The sequence below is a fragment of the Chiloscyllium plagiosum genome, chromosome 28, assembly GCF_004010195.1.
Source record: "Chiloscyllium plagiosum isolate BGI_BamShark_2017 chromosome 28, ASM401019v2, whole genome shotgun sequence".
NCBI lineage: Eukaryota > Metazoa > Chordata > Chondrichthyes > Orectolobiformes > Hemiscylliidae > Chiloscyllium > Chiloscyllium plagiosum.
Genome location: NC_057737.1, coordinates 26,124,125 through 26,144,478, shown reverse-complemented (window position 1 = coordinate 26,144,478; position 20,354 = coordinate 26,124,125). Strand labels below are relative to the sequence as shown.

The following is a 20,354-nucleotide window of genomic DNA, read 5'->3' as shown; positions in this document are numbered from 1 at the left end:
GTCAAAATGGTGTACAAGTGACATAGCTAATAAAAAAAGTTGCAAATTAGGAAGACAAAATCCTTCTAGCCTTTGAAGCCTTAAAACAGCACTTCCATTCATCAGTAGCGTTTTCTGAAGGTGCAATGTGATATTAGACTTAAGAACTTTAATAACTATTCATGGATTAAATGAATCACAAGGATAAACTGTTCTACTCAAAAGAAGCAGCAATACCTCTATCTGGAATAAACTATTAAAGGACAAGGACAAACTTATACAGGAATTGAAAGCAATTAGCCATGTCTGGGAGTGGATATTACATAGACAAAACTGCCTGGACTCCTGTTTGACAAATTTTATTGCCAAGGACAACTGATTACCCTACAGAAGAATCTAAGGAGTCAATCACAGGAAAGCTGTCTTTGAACACAGTCAATGCCAAATGAAACAAGAAACAAAGAAATTACTTCTGATAAGGAAGCCAGTTGCAGTCTTGCAATAACTTGAATGTAAGGACTTGAAAGAAATCATCGATATATCACTCAGAGGCTGAAGGACAAAACTCTGTATGAGAATCCAGAACAACTCAATGGCAGAACTTGGACGAACCACACTGCAGAAGGATCGAACTCAGGAAACTTCCAGAAACAGATCACTGTTGGCTAAAGTCTTGACCAAATGTCACCAGTAATTGTGTAACAGCTAAGTTGGGTCATTTGCTTACTTTAGAAGTCTTATATTTGGTTGCTACATGCAATAAAATTTGAATTTTTGTTTCAGTATTTGATTATCTGTGGAGATTTCTTAATCAGTAGCCGTTTACCCACAATAGCTGGGATTGGAAAGCAGAATTTAGAAACAAACCGAGCAAATCAGTATCAAAGTGCCTGCTCGATGGCTGCCAAAGGGAAGGCGGAGCTGTTTGAATTGCTGGTGAGGCAGGTTTCTGCTGTGCTACTCCATCATACCATCTGTCAGCCTGTCTGCAACAGGATGCAGTGAGGCTTCGAATTAGCCTGACCATGGCTGTCTCTACAAATCCCAGCCTAGGTTATATAAGAGTTACAAATGGCTTTTGAAGCAGATGGTAGAATTATACATCTGCCTTTCTGCTAACCAGTCCCTGAGGAAGACAGGTCTCCACAGTCCAAGCCAACTCGATATTTTAAGATGTACAGAAATGGGAAGGAGGACAGTGGGTGGGTTGGGGGGGGGTGGTAGTGCAGTCAATTCAGGTAACCTGTACCTGTTTTTCATTCAGTGCCATATGAAACATGACACATGGCTGCCTTTGAAGGAACATTCAGCATAGCGAGCTTTTCCCCATCTTAATGATCCCAGCTGTCTACTAGTCTGTACAAACATAGCAGCTACGGAAGTGGCGCCATTTCAATGTTAAAGATACAGCATGACCTGTCTGACATCTCCAATAGGTTGTCCTTTCACTAACAGAACAACTCAAAAGTGAAAGTAAATAATGCCAGTAATTACTGGGACAAAGGAAATTATACTTAAGAACGTCTAGCATATAATCTTACTGCTACCGGAACTGGAGAACAAGATGAACAGAAAAAGACCTAAACACGCAATCTGTGCTCATTAAATGACTCTCCAACCACCTGTGAAGTCTGAGCTCCAACTCAGCTATGCTCGATCCAGATCCTGGAATTTTGTAATAATTGACGAATTCTACCATAATTTGGGAATCCCATGTGAGCTGATTGTAATACACACCCTCCGGATTTTGCTGGTCTTTTAGAATTACTGTTGGAGATGAGTGGAGACACACAGAAGGCTTTTTTGTAATGTTTATTCACCCAACTGTGAGCATTGCAGGTGAGATCAGTGTTTGTTGCCCATTGCTAATTGCACTTGGTGCCTTCACCCAAATAGTTCCACGTATGCCCAAGGTGCTGTTCAGTTCCATGTTCCAGTATTTTGACCCACTAGTAGTGAAGGATTGGCCATATGGTTCCAAGTCAAGGTACTGTATGACTAGAAGAGCAATTTGCAGTTACTGATGTCCCTATGCATTTCTGCTCTTGCCCAGTTGTGTAGTAGTTGTCATAAGTTTGGACGATACTGTGTAGAGGACACATTACATCTTCTAAATGCTATATTCTACAGCACCAGTGGTGGAGGGAGTAAATGTTTAAGGTGGTGCATGAGGTGCAAAACAATTGGATCACTCTACATGAATATGAAAAGCTTCTTACTGGACTGCACATACACAGGCTGAAGATGACTGGGCTTAGAATTCTACCTTGAGCAATTTCTTTAGCAATGGTCCTTGGGATCAGATGATCAGCCTCTCGCAATCACAGCCATTTTCTTTCATGCAAAGGATGATGTGAGCCAGTGAAGAGTTTTACAACCCCACAATTAGCATAATCTTTAATCTTACTAAAGAGCGTTTGATGTTATACTCAGTCAAATACTGCCTTGACACAAAGTAAAATCACTCTCACCTCATCTCTGGAATTCAGGTAAGTCTGCAAAGAGGAGCTAATGTAATCCAAAATAAGCATTGATAGAGAGGTTATTGCTGAGGACATGCCATCTAATTCCTATTGGTTACTCTCTCCAGTGTTTTTTTTCTGATGAATGAGGATAAACTGATGGAATGATAATTGACACGTTTAGATTTGTGCTTAATGTTTGTGGACAGGACATATCCAGGCACTTTTACACATTCAACGGTAGAACGTAGATGCCAGTTTTAGAACTGTACTGGAACACTTTGACAAAGGCACAGTTAGTTCAAGAGCATGAGTCCTCAACACTGCAATTGGGATGTTGTCAGAACCTTGAATCTTTACTGGGTCTAGCTCAGCCATTGCTTAACATCAAATGACAGGAAGCAAATTGGCTGAAGATTGACATGTACGATGCCGGGGACTTCAGGAGCTGGTCGGGCTGGATCATCCACTTGGCACGTCTGTTTGAAGATGGTTTCAGTATGCCATTTGCAGGGGTGGAATTAAGTGATGCTACTTCTGTGGAAAGGTGATATTAGTAATTTCATGGACAGATGTTCGGGAAGCTCATCTTAAAATCATATATGACACCAAGGTAGCAAGCAGTCTGGTTCAGCCTCAGACTGTTGCCAGGGTGAATAAAGGAGTAGATGGTGTTTGTTTCTGGCACCAAAAGCATTAGTTTTGGTCTTCCACTATTTAATTGGAGATTATTTCTGCTAATTCAGTACTGGAAGTTGGACAAGTAATCTCCCTGTCAAATTGACAGTCATGGGGTTGAAAGAGGTGGCTTTGAGACTGAGCTAGATACCATTAATAAGAACTTTGATTCAACAAACCAATTTTATACAGGAGTTGTTGGGTGTGTGTTCCTTTAGGGTGAACAGAGATTAGTTTATAATCTATGTGTCTAGACAAAAAATGTCAACTCTGCATTCAGGAAGACTTACAACATTAGTGTGAAAAGCCACATCTTAGCAACATGATACATAGTTATATCATCCACACATGCAGGCTGTATTTAATACAGGCAACAGGGGGCTAGTCTAAATTCATTGAGATCAGTAAGAGAAATGAAATGCACCAATGACTTCAGAAAAATCCAGTTTAAACAAGAAATCCAGTTTTGCAACTGCAATTGGGTGATCAGCAGCTTCAAGTATTCACATTGGAGAAATCCAAATTAACTACTGTTTGGAAGAATCCATGGTTTTAGTCATTTTTAAAGCAGTAAAATTTATGAGTCTTTGAGGGCTATGTTTCACAAGTCAAAAACTTTTGCATGTAAGTGAGATACTTATGCATCACTAAAAACAGAACAGAGAAATAGTTTTCATTGAAGGGAATAAAAGTTGTATTTTAGTTGTTCACATTGATTCAGGGAATGAGAGATTTGCAGGTTGTATAGGTATTTGTTGACAATCTTGAGGTAGTGATGAGCTGCCTCCCTGAACCACTGCAGTCCATTTTGGTATGGATGCATCCACGGTGATGTTAGAGCAAGAGTTCAAGGATTGTGACTCAGTGACACTGAAGGCATTATGATCTATTTCCAAGTCAGGATGGAGAGTGACTTGCAGGTGGTGATGTTCCCATGTACAGTAGCTGCAGCCTTTGTCCTTCTAGATGGTTATGATTGAGAGTTTGGAAGGTGCTGTCTAAGGATCTTTGGTGATTTTGTGCAATGCATCTTGTAGATAGTACACACTGTTACTACTGCAATTGGAGGTAGAAGGACTGAATGTTTGTGCATGTGGTGCTAATTATGTGGGTTGCTTTAGTATCAGGCTTCTTGATTGTTGTTGGAGCTACATTCATGCAGATAAGTAGAGAATATTCCAACACACTCCTGACTTTCACTTTGCAAATGGTGGACAGGCTTTGGGGAGTTAGGAGGTGAGTTACTCAATACAGTTTTCCTGGCATCTGACCTGCTCTTGTAGCCACTGTATTTATATGGCTACTCCAGTTCAATTCTTGAATGTTGATAGTGGTAGTTTCAGCCCAGGTATTGTCTTTGAATATCACGTGGTGATGTTTAGATCCTTTCTTGTTGGAGATAGTCATTATTTGACACTTGTCTGATATAAATGTTACTCACCACTCATCATCGCTAAACTAAATTTTGTCCAGGACTTGTTGCATTTGAACATGGACTGCTTCAGTGTCTGAGGAGTCAGGAACGGTGCTGAACTTTATGCAATCATCGGTGAACATCCCTATTTCTGAACTTACGATAGAAGGAAAGTCATTGATAAATCAACCAACGATAGTTGGACTTAGGACACTACCTTAACAATCACCTGATGAAGGAACGTAGCTCCAAAGGCTAGTGTGCTTCCAATTAAACCTGTTGGACTATAACCTGGTGTTGTGTGATTTTTAACTTTGTACCTTAACAAAATTCTGCAGTGATATACTGGACCCAAACTGAATTACCTCCTTCATATTTACACTTGATATGACTCCAACCAGTGAAGTTTTTCTTCTCTGATTCCCACTGACTTGAATTTTACTTGGACTCCTTAATGCCATACTTGGAGCAAATGCAGGCTTAATGCTCAGACCAGTCATTCTCACCCTACTTCAGGAAGTGAAATCTTTTATCCATGTTTAGACCAAGGGCTGAAATGAGGTCAGGAGCTGAGTAGTCTAACCCAAACTGAGCATCAGTGAGGGGTTATTGTTCAGCATGTGCTGCTTGAAGCACTGGTGATGATATCTTCCATCACTTTATTGATATTCGAGAGATAGATTGATATTCGAGCGTTAGATTGATGGCAGTAATTGGCTGGGTTGAATTTGTCCTTCAGTCAGTATTAATACTGACAATTTGTCAGTCAGTATTACAACTGCACTGGAACAGTTTGCCTAGGGACATTGAATTAGATTACATTACTTACAGTGTGGAAACAGGCCCTTCGGCCCAACAAGTCCACACCGACCCGCCGAAGAGCAACCCACGCAGACCCCTACACTTACCCCTTCACCTAACACTACGGGCAATTTAGCATGGCCAATTCACCTAACCTGCACATTTTTGGACTGTCGGAGGAAACTGGGGCACCCGGAAGAAACCCATGCAGACACGGGGAGAATGTGCAAACTCCACACAGACAGTTGTCTGAGGTGGGATTTGAACCCGGGTCTCTGGCGCTGTGAGGCAGCAGTGCTAACCACTGTGCCACCTGCCGCCCATTGGTTCATGAGCACAGGACTTCCGTACTAATGCTGGAATGTAGTCAGGGCCCAAAGCATTTTTAGTATCCAGTGCCTCCAGCCATTTCTTTACATCACATGGAATGCATCGAATTGGCTGAAGACTTGCATCTTCAATGTTGGAGACCTCCTGAGAAGGTTGAAATAGGAAAACAGGAGAAGTTCAGCCTGCCCCACCATTTAATACAAATTATGATTCAATACCTATTATCCATCCCATCCTGTATTCTGGTTGATCATCTACTTGGCACTTCTGGTTGAAGATTGTTGCAAATGCTTCTGCCTTATCTCTTGCACTGATATGTTGGCCTCCCCATCATTGAAAAAGGGAATACATGCAGGGCCTCTTCCTCCTCCTCCTTCCTCTAGTGAGTTGTTTAATCATTCACTACCATCCATAACTGGATGTAGTGGAGCCACAAAGGCTAGATTTGAAATATTGATTGTGTCTGTCTATCACTTGCTCATGCTGTTTGGCACACAAGTTATCCGGTTTGGTACCTTCACCAGGTAGATACCTAATTTTTAAGCTACCTATGTTGCTTTTGGCATGCCTTCCTTCACTCTTCATTGAAATACAATTGAGGTCAAGAGTATTTTTCCTTCTTTTTGGTTCCCTCACCACTCAGCACAAACCCAGTCAAGCAGCTCATTCTGTCTTTTAGGGCTCGTTCAGTTTGGTCGGTAGAGGTGCTGCCAAGGCTCTCTTGGTGATGAACATTTAGATTAGATTAGATTCCCCTACAATATGGGAACTGGCCCTTCAGCCCAACAAGTTCACACCGACCCTCTGAAGAGTAACCTACCCAGGAACACTCCCCCACCCCATATTTACCCCTGACTAATGCACCTAACACTATGGGCAATTTAGCATGGCTAATTCACCTGACCTGCACATCTTTGGATTGTGGGAGGAAACCCACGCTGACGCAGGGAAAACGTGCAAACTCCACACAGACAGTTACCCAATGCAGGAATCGAACCCGGGTCCATGGCACTGTGAGGCAGCAGTTTTAACCACTGAGCCACTGTGCCACCCATTTAAATTCCCACCCAGCATATACTCTGAGCCCTTGTCACCCTCAGGTGTTTCCTCCAAGTCGTGTTCAACATGGGGGAGTATTGATTCATCAGCTGAGTGGGGAGGGGGATGTTTGCTGGTGGTACATGACACTCAGCAGGTTTCCTTGTCCATGTTGGACTTGACGTCTTGAGACCTCATGGGGTCCAGAGTAAACGCTGAGGACTCCCAGTGCAACTGTATCACTGTGCTGCCACCTCTGCTGGGTCTGTCCTACCATTGGAACAATACATACCAAAGGTCAGTGATGGCGGTGGTGGTCTCTGAGACAGTCTGTAAGGTAAGAGTCCGTGCCAGACTATTGGTTGTCTGTGAGACAACTCTCCAAACTTTCATATTCGCTCCCTGATATTAGGTGGGAGGATACCACTCGGTTGATAAGGTTTGTTGGTCCTTATTGTTTCTGGTGTCTAAGTTGATGTTGCGTGATCTGTCTGCTTTCCTACCTTTGAGACATTTTTGATACAACCAAGTGGCTTGCTAATTCATTTCAGAGGGCAGTTAAGAATCAACTGCATTGCTGTAAGTCTGGAATCACATGTAGTCTAGTAAGGGTGACAGATTTCCTCCACTTAAGTGCATTAGTGAACCAGATTGATTCTCATGATAACTATTTCATGATTGTTATTAGAGTTTAATTTCAGATTATTTTTATTGTATTTCAAATTGCACCATCTGCCATGGTTCCAACCCTGGATTCCTGCAGTCCAGGGTTGACTTTGCAGCCCAACTCTAATCAGATCGCAGTCTCCAGATACCATATGCATTTAATTCCAAGGCAACATCCCCCATGACAGAATGGCTTTCAATTTACATAAAATTTCTATTTTGCAGTTGCTAGCTTCCTTTTTGTATAGGATGGCTAGTGAAAACATTTGCTCTACAGAACATTGTTTTTGGAAATAATGTAGGCAAAACACAATATTAAGTGCTCAAGGTCTTCCTGTCTGTAGACCTTGAATGTGGAATTATTTCAAATTCTTAAGCCTTGATCATATTTGATGACGAAAGATTATAGCAAACTTTATTGTGCCAGAGCTTTCCTTTCTTCAAAAAATTGATCAAACTGATTCTTGTCAGATTTTTTGATTAAAACAGAACCAGAGGAACAGATGTTGCTAAGCAACAGAAAGACAGACAAACAAAGGTCTAGTGTATTTGCTAATACACCATAAAAATTCAAGGCCAAATCACCAAATAAGGCTTTCAATACCAATTAGAAACAGCTTTTTATTTTGAATTGTGAAAATTAAAGCAACATTTTCCAAATATATTTTAATGTAATTTCTTAATTACTCAACTGACATCTCAACATTTCCAATTTCGTGTTGGTTTCACACATTCCAGGAAAACAGTAACAGCTATGTTGCCAGATTAGTAATTTAGAGGCCTAGACAAATGATCTCAATACTTACACTAGAGTCTCATTCAGCAACTAGGGAAGTTAAATTCTGTTAATGAAATAAATTTGGAATACAAAGCCATGAAATCACAAAACTGTAACAAATACCTATCTAGTTAACGGAGGGCAAATAGAAAGAAAACCTGCCATCCTTGTCTGGTCTCTCATCAATTTGATTTTAGACTCACAACAATGTAATTGACTCTTAACTGCACTCTGAAATGGTCAAGAGAGCCACACAGTTGCACCAAACCAAGTATAAGAATAAAACTGGACAACACACCTTGCATCAAACTGGGCATTAAATATGTCAACAGCACATTCAATCAATTCTACAGGTTTGTTCATTAGCATTTAGGGACCTGAGGTAAAATTGGGACAGTTAACCTGTAAGGCTATTTAAGCATTCGCCCAGCAGACCGAAGGACGGATTCACTAGATGTGGTCCACTGATGTACATAAAATCATGAGACGTAGGGGCAGAAATTATGCCATTCGGCCCATTGAGTCTGTTCCACCATTCAAGCATGGCTGATAGGTTTTCAAACTCATTTTCTTGTTTTCTCCCCATAACCTTTGATCCCCTTAACAATCAAGAAATTATCTATAAGACCGTAAGTCAGGAGAGAGTTCTCCAAAGAATCCACAATATTGCCTCATCCCGACAAAGTCTCATTGCATTAAGTTAAACACGGATAAGGAAACTTCCTGCTGGCAATTACCCTCTACTGCCTTCCCTTATCTGATGAATCAGCATGTCTCTATGTTGAACACTAAGTAAAATAGATACTGATGGCATTAAGGCACAGAATGTACTCTGAGTGGAGGACTTTCTATGCCTATCATAAAGTGTGATTCAGAAATACCACCACTGTTCAAGCACTCTCAGACATGACAGTAGGCAGGAAGAGAACGCAAGAAAAATCCCTCCTCCCTCAGTTTCCCAATCTTGATTATCTACCTGTGTCAGTATTGGGGCATCAGAGGATGTAGTGTAGAGATAAGGTCCTGTTCTTCACACGGAGGACAACTTCCATCATTTTACAAGCATACCATGCTAACTGAAGTAGATTCAGATCAGATGCAGCAGCTCAAAACTGGGCACCCTCAAGGCTGAAGCAGCAGAATTTCATTCAAAAGTAATCTGTAACATCGCATATTGCTCATTCTACCTTCACTATCAAGTTACTGTTACAACCATGGCTCAATAAGTGCAGGATTGTATGTCTGGAGCAGCACCAGGCATACCTACAAATGGAGGAGCCAGTTACAATACAGGACCATAGGAATGCCAAACACTGGGATCAGATCCTAGGAAGAAAATAAACAATCCTACAACCAAGTGAGCTGATCTGTAGCTCTTCCTTATCCAATCCTGAATTGTTGTGGACAATTAATCAGAGGATAAGGCCCCATGAATAGATCTTCAATCTCACAAAGGATCAGCAAGGACAACATCATCAAGCTAGTGGACCTATGCCTTACCGCCACTTCACTTTCAATAACAAAACCTACAGACAAATCAACGGAACATACATTGGATCTCAGATATCAGGGTTCTTAACAGAGGCTGGAAATGTGTTGCTGGAAAAGCGCAGCAGGTCAGGCAGCATCCAGGGACCTGCTGCACTTTTCCAGCAACACATTTCCAGCTCTGATCTCCAGCATCTGCAGACCTCACTTTCTTCTTAACAGAGGCAGTCATTTAGAGACTCGAAGAAACAGCTCTGCCAACCATCCAACCCAAACTTTGGGTCCGCTACATTGATGACACTCTTATCATTAAATGAAACAAATTAGAGGAAATCTTCAAGTCTGTCAATAACATCTTTACTGGCATAAAATTCACTAAAGAGGAGGAAAACAACAACAAACTGCCATTCCTAGATGTCACAGTATAGTGAACAGCCAATGGAGAACTCCAAACAGGAAAGCAACACATACGGAGCAAATACTAAACTACAGAAGCAATCATCCCAACACCCACCAACAAAGCTGCATTAGAACATTATTTCAATGAGCCACCACACACTGCTGCACATAGGAACTACGAAGAGCAGAGGAAAATTACCTTTACAGCGTATTCAAAAAGAATGGGTACCCAATGAACACAGTCTGCCGATTTTTCAGCAACAAAACCAAACAAGCAGACAAAACGCATCCAGAAACTCTAGCCACTCTCCCCTACATCAAAGACATCTCAGAAATGACTGCCAGACTACTCAGACCTCTTGGCATCATGGTAGCCCACAAACCCACCAAGACACTAAAATAGACTCTAGTCAGACAAGCAAAACTAACGTCATTTAAAAAATACCTGGCAAGAACTGTAACAAATACTACGAAGGACGAACAGGCCGAAAACTAGTTACCAGCATACATGAACATCAACTAGCCACAAAAAGGCATGACCCATTATCACAAGTATCTTTGACTGGGACAACACATCCATTCTATGACAGGCCAAACAGAGACACACACGAGATTTCCTACAAGCATGGCATTCCAACCAGAACTCTACCAATAAACACATCGACTTGGACCCCACCTACCACCCTGACAAAACAAAACAGGAAATGACATCACCACCCCAAGGAAACCTAAACATAAATAGAACCTCAACCTGAGATATAAATTCACTCAAAACTTGCTATTTTCTGGGACAAGATGATTGTGAGAAAACTTTGCAGGGTGAACTAGATATGCCTTTGTACTGTTGGGTGACTAGCTCCACCCTGGGTGGGTCATCTGGTTTTATTCTTGTTATACATTTTAATAATGCTGACATAATATTGAGTAACTTTCTATACCATTTCGGAGGGTAGTTGAGAATTAACCACCCTACTGTGCATCAGGAATTACATCCAGGTCAGACCAAGGAAGGAGAGCAGATTTCCTATCTTAAATGACCTCTTTTAACCAAACAGATTTTTGACAAACATCCTATGGTTCAATTGATTTTTATTCCAGATTTATTTCATTTCACTAATGTGAGAGTCCAGCACATGAGCATAAAATAACAAGGCTGAAGAACTTAGTACTTCTGGCTGAGGATGAGTTGTAGTGGATCATTAGTTTCAGCCTCCTCTGGAGATTTCTACCATCACTGACACCTTAGCAGCCAACTGGATTCTGTTCAAATGGGAGATGAATTCTGGGTAATCCAAGATGGAGGATGGGAAAAAATTGTGGCTGTAACAGCTGCTCCTTTTTTGAGGTATTTTAGATCTTGGAGGTGATTTCCTCGAATTCCAGGAACAGCAATTTTATACGCTGTTGCATTGTTTTGGAACTTTGGGGAGAGAAAAAAGTCAAAACAATGACACTTTTAAAAGGAGAAGGACAGACAAAAGGCAACACATGATCAGTGAAGGAGAGAGAAAAAGAAACCTACACTGCTAACTGACACAGCAGTGAATCTGCTCAGTTACTGCCTTTGCTATTTGAATTCATGTATCTCTGGACATTGGAGTGCGCCTAGGAAAACTTAGGCAGCGAAATTCACAACTGATCTTGAGGGACCTGCGTGGGAGAGCTCACTGCACAGGAACAGATAAGTGCATAGCTTTTAAGTGTAGCCTTGCTGTTAATCTACAATAGTGAGTAGAGTGGGTTCTTTCTTGATTATATGTTTTTTTGAGATCTGTCTCTTGATTAAATTTTAAAAATATAAACTATAAGTACTAAGTTAGCCTGGAGCAGTGTTTTTAAGAGCAAACAGATGGTGCTTTTTTCTGGGTCTGTAGATTGTGAAGGAGCAAAAATGGCCTTTAGTAGAGTGATATGCTCTTGTTGTTGGATGTGGGAGTTTAGGGAGAGTTTACATGTTTACTGAGGATTATGGCTGCAAATGTTTTTGGTTGCGAATCTGATCAGATCGAATAGATCAGTTGGAATGACAGTTAGAGGTAATCAGAAACTTACAAGAGCAAGGGGATGTGGTGGGAGGCAGTTATAGGAAGGGAGAAAAGTCGCAGATACAGTCACATAGATGGGTTAACTCCAGGAAAGGTAAGAGAGGTAGACAGGTAGTGCAGGAGCCTTCTGTGGCTATCCCCATTACAAATGAATATGCTGTTTTGTAAAATGTAGGGGATGATGGACTCTCCAGGGATTATAGCATGAACAGCCAAGTTTCTGGTATCGAGGCTGGCTCTAATATAATGAGGGGTACTTCGGGTTCCAAGCGATCAATGTGATAGGGGAATCACTAGTCTGAGGCACAGACAGACGTTTCTGTGGCCAGCAGCAAAAAATCAGAATGGTATTTTGCCTCCCTGGTGCCAGGATCAAGGATGTCTCAGAGAGGGTGCAGTATGTTCTCAAAGGGGAGAGGGACGAGCAGGAAGTCATTGTACACAGTGGAACCAATGACATAGGAAGGGAAAATGATGAGATTCTGAAGGGAGAACATAGAAAGTTAGGCAGGAATTTAAAAAGGACATCCTTGAGGGGAGTAATATCTGGATTACTCCTGGTGCTACAAGCTAGTGAGGGTTGGAATAGGAGGATAGAGCAGATGAATGTATGGCTGGTGCATAGGAGAATAATTCACATTTTTTGATCCTTGGAATCTCTTTTGGGATAGAAGTAATCTGTACAAGAAGAATGGATGGCACCTGAATTGGAAGGGGACTAATATACTGGCAGATTTGCTAGAGCTGCTCAGGAGGTATTAAACTAGTAAGGTGGGTAGTGGGACCCAGGGAACTAGTGAGGAAGGAGATCAATCTGAGACTGGTACAGTTGAGAAAAGGAGTGAGTCAAACAGTCGGGTCAGGCAGGAACAAAGCAGAGAACAAGGTCGGACTGATAAATTAAACTGCATTTATTTCAATGCCAGAGGCCTAACAGGGAAGGCAGATGAACTCAGGGCATGTTTAGGAACATGGGACTGGGATGTCATGGCAATTACAGAAACATGGCTCAGGGATGGGCAGGTTTGGCAGCTTAATGTTCCAGGATAGAAATGCAATAGGAAGGACATAAAGGGGGGCAAGAGAGGAGGGAGAGTGGCATTTTTGATAAGGGATAGCATTACAGCTGTACTGAGGGAGGATATTCCTGGGAATACATCCATGCAAGTTATTTGGGTGGAACTGAGAAATAAGAAAGGGATGATCTTTTTATTAAGATTGTATTATAGAGACCCTAATAATCAGCGGGAAGTTGAGAAATAAATCTGTAAGGAGATTTCAATCATCTGTAAGAATAACTAGGTGGTTATGGTAGGGAATTTTAACTTTCCAAACATAGACTGGGACTGCCATAGTGTTAAGGGCTGATATGGAGAGGAATTTATGTGTGTACAAGAACATTTTCTGATCCAGTATGTGGATGTACCTACTGGAGAAGGTACAAACATTGGGAAATAAGGCAGGGCAGGTGACTGAGGTGTCAGTGGGGGAGCACTTTGGGGCCAGCAACTATAATTCTATTTGTTTTAAAATAGTGATGGAAAAGGACAGACAAGATCTCACAGTTGAAGTTCTAAATTGGAGGAAGGCTAATTTTGACGGTATTAGGCAAGAACTTTGAAGGCTAATTTTGACGGTATTAGGCAAGAACTTTCAAAAGCTGATTGAGAGCAGATAAAGGGACGGCTAGAAAATGGAAAGCTTTCAGAAATGAGATAAGGAGAGTCCAGAGACAGTATATTCCTGTTAGGGTGAAAGGAACAGCTGGTAGGTGTAGGGAATGCTGGATGACTAGAGAAATTGAGGCTTTTGTTATGGAAAGAAAGGAAGCATACGTCAGGTATAGACAGGATAGATTGAGACAATCTTTAGAAGAGTATAAAGGCAGTAGGAATATACTTAAGAGGGAAATCAGGAGGGCAAAAAGGGGACATGAGATAGCTTTGGCAAATAGGGTTAAGGAGAATCCAAAGGGTTTTTATAAATATGTTGAGGACAAAAGGGTAACTCAGGAGAGATTAGAGCCCCTCAAAGGTCAGCAAGGCAGCCTATACGTGGAGCTGCAGGGGATGGGGTATTTTGCATCAGTGTTTACTGTAGAGAAGGACATGGAAGATATAGAATTTGGGGAATTAGATGGCGACATCTTGGAAAATGTCCATATTACAGGGGAGGTGGTGCTGAATGTCTTAAAATGCATAAAAGTGGATAAAACCCCAGAACCTGATCAGGTGTGCCCTAGAACTTTGTGGGAAACTAGGGAAGTAATTACTGGGCCCTTTGTTGAGATATTTGTATCATCAATAATCACAGGTGAGGTTGGCTAACCTGGTGCCACTATTTAGGAAAGGTGGTAAGGAAAAGCCAGGAACTATAGGCTGATGAGCCTGACGTTAGTGGTGGGCAAGTTGTTGGAGGGACTCCTGAGGGACAGGATGTACATGTACTTGGAAAGGCAAGGACTGATTCGGGATAGTCAACATGGCTTTGTGTATGGGAATCATGTCTCACGAACTTGATGGAGTTTTTTTGAAGAAGTAACAGAGGATTAATGAGGGCAGAGTGATGGACGTGATCTATATGGACTTCAGTAAGGTGCTCAACAAGGATCCCCATGGGAGACTGGTTAGCAAGTTTAGATCTCATGGAATACAGGGACAAATAGCCATTTGGACACAGAACCGGCTTGAAGGTAGAAAACAGAGGATGGTGGTGGTGGGTTGTTTTTCAGACTGGCAGCCTGTGACCAGTGGAGTGCCACAAGGATCAGTGCTGGGTCCACTACTTTTTGTCATTTATATAAATGATTTGGATGTGAGCATAAGCGGTACAGTTGGTAAGTTTGGAGATGACACCAAAATTGGAGGTGTAGTGGACAGCAAAGAAGGTTACCTCAGATTACAATGGGATCTTGAGCAGATGGGCCAATGGGCAAAGGAGTGGCAGATGGAGTTTAATTAGATAAATGTGAGGGGCTGCATTTTGGGAAAGCAAATCATAGCAGGATTTAGACACTTAATGGTAAGGTCCAAGGGAGTGTTGCTGAACAAAGAGACCTTGGAGTATAGGTTCATAGTCCGTGAAAGTAGAGTCACAGGTAGATAGGATAGTGAAGAAGGCATTTGGTATGCTTTCCTTTATTGAGTATAGGCATTGTGAGGTCATGTTGCTTGTGTACAAGATGTTGATTAGGCCACTTTTGGAATATTGTGTGCAACTCTGGTCTCACTGCTATCAGGAGGAGGTTGTGAACCTTGAAAGAGTTCAGTAAAGATTTACAAGGATGTTGCCAGGGTTGGAGGATTTGAGCTATAGGGAGAGGCTGAATAGGTTGGGGCTGTTTTCCCTAGAGCATTGGAGGCTGAGGGGTGACCTTATAAAGGTTTAAAAAATCATGAGGGGCATGGATGGGATAAATAGACAAAGTCTTTTATCTAGGGTGGGGGAGTGCAGAACTAGCGAGCATAGGTTTGGGTTAGAGGGGAAAGATATAATAGGAACATAAGGGGTAACATTTTCACACAGAGGGTCTTGTGTGTATGGATGAGCTGGGAGAGGAAGTGATGAAGGCTGGTACAATTACAACATTTAAAAGGCATCTGGATGTGTTGATGAATAGAAAGGGTTTAGAGGAATATGGGCCAAGTGTTGACAAAAGGGACTAGATTAGGTTAGGAGATCTGGTCAGCATGGACAAGTTGGACCGAAGGATCTGTTTCTGTGCTATACATCTCTATGACTATGACACCAAGAAACAGATGGTAAACACACAGAACACAACTGGGGTTATGGGCCCTGACAACATCTTGGCCACAGTACTGAAGACTTGTGCTCTGAAGCTAACTGCATCCCTAGCCAAGCTGTTCCAAATACTAGCATCCACCCAACAATGTAGTAACTTAATTAGGTACGTTTTGTGAACAAAAGTTAGGACAAATCCAATCTAACCAATTATTGCTCCATCAGCCTATTCTCAATCACGAGCAATATAATGGAAGGTGTTGCACTTGATGCTGTGAATGATATTTACTCATCAATAACCTGGTCACTGATGTCAAATTTATATTCCAGAAGAACCACTTCTCTGAAGACCTCATTACAGCCAAAGAACTGAATACTGGAGTTGAGGTGATAATGACTGTGCCTGAGACCCAAGGAGCAGTTGATCAAGGTGCATCAACAAGGTCTCAGAAAACTAAACAAAAAACAGAATCAGGAGAAAAGGCTTCATTATCTGGATGGGTAGCTTACACAAAGGAGGATGGTTGTGTCTGTTGGGGGCCAATCATGACAGACCCAGGACATTGCTGCATTCAGTTTGGATGAAGTGTCACCATACCCAAAACGTTAACTCTGATTTCACTCCACAGATGCTGCCAGACCTGCTGAGCTTTTCCAGCGACTTCTGTTTTTGTTTCTGATTTACAGCATCGGCAGTTCTTTTGGTTTTCATTGCTGCATGAGTTCCTCAGCCATTCAACCATCCTGATTGGAACTGTATCACCGTTCCTTCACAGATTCTGGATCAAATCATCAAACTCCTTGTTAAATGGCACTGAACTGTAAGCGGTTCAAGATGGCAGCTCACCACGACCTTCTGAAGGGTAATTAGGGATAGATAATACATTCTGGCCTTACCGGTGACATTACATCCCTTAGACAAATTTAAAAAAAGGAAAGCGTATGTCTACCTAACCTTTACACACATGGACTATTGTACAAGTTGGAATATCCAAATGTAGATTACTACAATAAAAAGGTAAATACATTTCTTGAGAAAATGACCAAGAGCGAGACCACAAAGTATTTGAAAATGCATTGTGAATATATTGTTTTCTTAGATGTTGAAGTTAAGTGGACAAAACAATTGATATTTCGATCCTACTACTTAAATACACAGAGAATGTCTCAGAGCGCTGGACAAATGGTTAATGGGAAGAGAAAGACAACTAATTTGGAAAGCACAAAACATAGAAGAGAGAGCCCTCAGCAAATGCCATATTTCAAATTTTGGACATTCGAGGAAATTCAACAGTATTATATTCAAGTAATGTTGTTGAATTCAATTCACGAGGTTCAAATTACAACTATATTCAGACAATAGAATCGGTTTCAAATAGTGATTCTCCCATCTCTCATTATTTCAAAATAATGAGTTTCATTTGAATAAGCTCCGTTGGAGATAGTTTCCAAGCAAGGTAACACCTAAGAAGTGAGTAGTTGATTTATTTTGCAACACAGCTAGTTATCTCTCTTCAATGGGGAGCTGTGGTGGGATCGCAGACAAAAATGTTCCCTCCTGATTAGTTGACTTAAGCTTTGTTGGAAAGTCAGAGCATCTAAAAGTAATGTGGAATGGAAGTCAGGGGAGGGGAAATCTTATGGTCAGGTACAAAACATTTAATAACTAAAAAAACGGGGAGGACGAAGATAAAGGAGGGATTTGAACAAGACATCAAGTCAAATTTTTGGACACAACGAAACAAAGAAATTTGGCAAGTATAGGGTGAACATGATGTTGGCATTATTTCCTGGAGATGCAGTTCATAGCTTTCTGGATAAGCTGTATCTTAGGAATAATACAAAGAACCACGGATGTTAGAAATCTGAAACAAACAAAAACATAAATTGCCAGAGAAACTCAGCTGGTCTGACAGCACCTGTGGAGTTGGACTGTGGCACTGTTTTCTCTCCACATTTGCTGGCAGACCTGCTGAGCTTCTTCAGCAATTTCTGCTTTGTTGTTTAGGAAGACTCAAAGCAGAAAAGCCATCAGTGGGAGCAATTCAGTAGGCTATCTTTGAGGTAGCATGTGAAGTAATAATGGATTAGATAAAGGTAAGATGCTTCACTTGGGGGTCAAGCAGAATATCAAAGGGAACAAAAGGTAAGTTCTGGCATTGGCTTTATGTAGGAAGTGAAGAATGACAGACGTAAACTATTAGGTGACGCAGTACAGCATTCAAGAATTCCATTCACTTTTTGCTTATTGAATAATAGCTCTTTCTATATTCATTCTGTCAATAAAGCACACAATTGTCAATTGAATTATCTGGCATATTATATGCAGAAACAATTTGCATCCATTAGAAAATGCATAGCAAAATCAATAGACAGAGAAACCTACAAACAGATTTTTTTTTGTTATTTACAACATACTAAGGCTACATACCTTTGCTTTATTTATTGAGCAATGGAGAGCATTGTTTTCCTGGTCGTACAGCAAACTGAAATCTAATGTACCCAGGGTGGCTGGAAAAGGAAAGGACATGGCTTTATCATCAACAGAAACAGACCGAATATAAACATAATTTCGCAACCACCCATGACTTGACTATCTCATGGTGAAAGAAATACATAACATGTTATTCTAACAGATAAAGCAATGTGCATTCAAATCGAAGGGTAAACCCAGTTACCATTAAGTAATTCCATTCCACTCATCATGTAGCTCAAGTCTAGTTTCTGTAATCTAAATTGTATGTGACATTTTAATACATTAAAAAAAAACTTGTATTTTCTCTTCGGTTACAAGCTGCCTCATTTCTCATCTAAGTACGTGTTCTGGATAAATGCTTTGCACTAAAGGAACTGAGCTGATATAATGAAAACTAGCATAATGTTATCTACTACTGCATTGCTTTTACGAAAGCACAAATTGAAGGTGGTGGTTTTAAGCAAAAGCGGACAGCAAGGACAAATCCAGATCTAGAAATGAATAGCTGAAAGGATGCAAACAAAATCACACCATAATTCTGGTAAGTCTGGATATAGGTTTGCTCGCTGAGCTGAAAGGTTCATTTCCAGACGTTTCATTACCTTACTGGTAACATCTTCAGTGGACCTCATGCAAAGCAATGCTGAAACTTCCTGCTTTCAGCAATTTCTGCTTTGTTGTTTAGGAAGCAAGCAAACCTACATCCAAAACCTCAACCTGAGCTACAAATCTTCTCAAAACTCTGGTAAGTCTGGTGGAAAGCCCAGAAATAGGCAGGAGTGTTGTCAAACAAAGAGACCTGGGGGTGCAAGTGCTTAGCTCCTTGAAAGTGAAGTCACACATAGTCAGGGGGTGAAGACAACGCATGGTACACTTGCCTTCATTGGTCAGTGCATTGAGTATAGAGGTTGGGATGTCATGTTGTGACTGTACAGGACATTGGTGAGGCCAATTTTAAAATACTGCATATAATTCTGGTCTCCCTGCTATAGGAAAGATGTTGTTAAACCCAAGATGGTTCAGTAAAGATTTATAAGGATATTGCCAGGGTTGGAAGGTTTGAGTTATAGGAAGAAGCTGAATAGGTTGGGACTACATTCCCTGGAGTGTCAGAGGCTGAGGGGCGACCTTATAGATGTTTATTAAAAATGAGAGGCATGGATAGGGTGAATAGCCAAGGTATTTTTCCCAGGGTTGGAGAGTCCAAAGCTGGAGAGTATAGGTTTAAGGTGAGGGAGGGAAGATTTAGAAGGGACTTGAGGAGCAATGTTTTCATGCCGAGGCGGTGAGTGTACAGAACAAGCTACCAGAGGTGGTGGAGGAGGTGGGTAAAATTTAAAAAGGCATCTAGATGGTTATATGAATAGGAAGGGCTTAGAAGGATATGGGTCAAGTGCTGGTAAATGAGACTAGATTAGTTTAGGATACATGGTCAGCATGGATGAGTTGGAACAAAGGGTCCATTTCAGTGGTGTGTAACTCTATGTTGATATTTATTAATTCTGTGTGACTCATGCTTATCTGGACAAAAAGACAGAGGCTGTTGAGGGGGGTTTGTTTGATCCAAGACAAAGGTGCCCAGAATCCGAGAAATGAATTGGCTTCCAGAAGGGTGACTGTCCCATGGAAAAGAGAAATGGTATGGTACAGGGGGTGGAGAATCATGAGTGGTGAAGGAAAGAGATGTGGAAGAAGCCTTTCAATGCCACAATTCCTAGACCCAGACATCTGCTACTCATGTAAAGGCTGTCAAGTCACCTTGGCAACTCTGTCAGGGCTAACATTGGCGGGATCACAGCCCAGTTATTCAGGATGATTGTATTTTGGTGAGTGCACACAACAACACTACCATGTTATTTGATCTCAGCAATGGAACAGGTAATGAAAATGTAATTGGCCTTAGTTTCCTTAGAGTAAACAATGACAGATAACTCTGGATTAGTGGTGCTGGAAGAGCACAGCAGTTCAGGCAGCATCCAAGGAGCTTCGAAATCGACGTTTCGGGCAAAAGCCCTTCATCAGGAATAAAGGCAGTGAGCCTGAAGCATGGAGAGATAAG

The 20,354-nt window shown here is 41.3% G+C and overlaps 1 protein-coding gene across 2 annotated transcripts in view; it reads right to left on the bottom strand.

Annotated features, from left to right (window-relative positions):
- LOC122564061 (double C2-like domain-containing protein beta) overlaps positions 1 to 20,354 on the bottom strand; it is a 282,383-nt gene that overhangs the window by 208,237 nt on the left and 53,792 nt on the right. For both annotated transcript variants that reach the window (XM_043718544.1, XM_043718545.1), the window contains exon 2: positions 18,251 to 18,330. In XM_043718544.1, the coding sequence (XP_043574479.1) occupies positions 18,251 to 18,330 (80 nt within the window). The remainder of the gene's footprint in view (positions 1 to 18,250; positions 18,331 to 20,354) is intronic.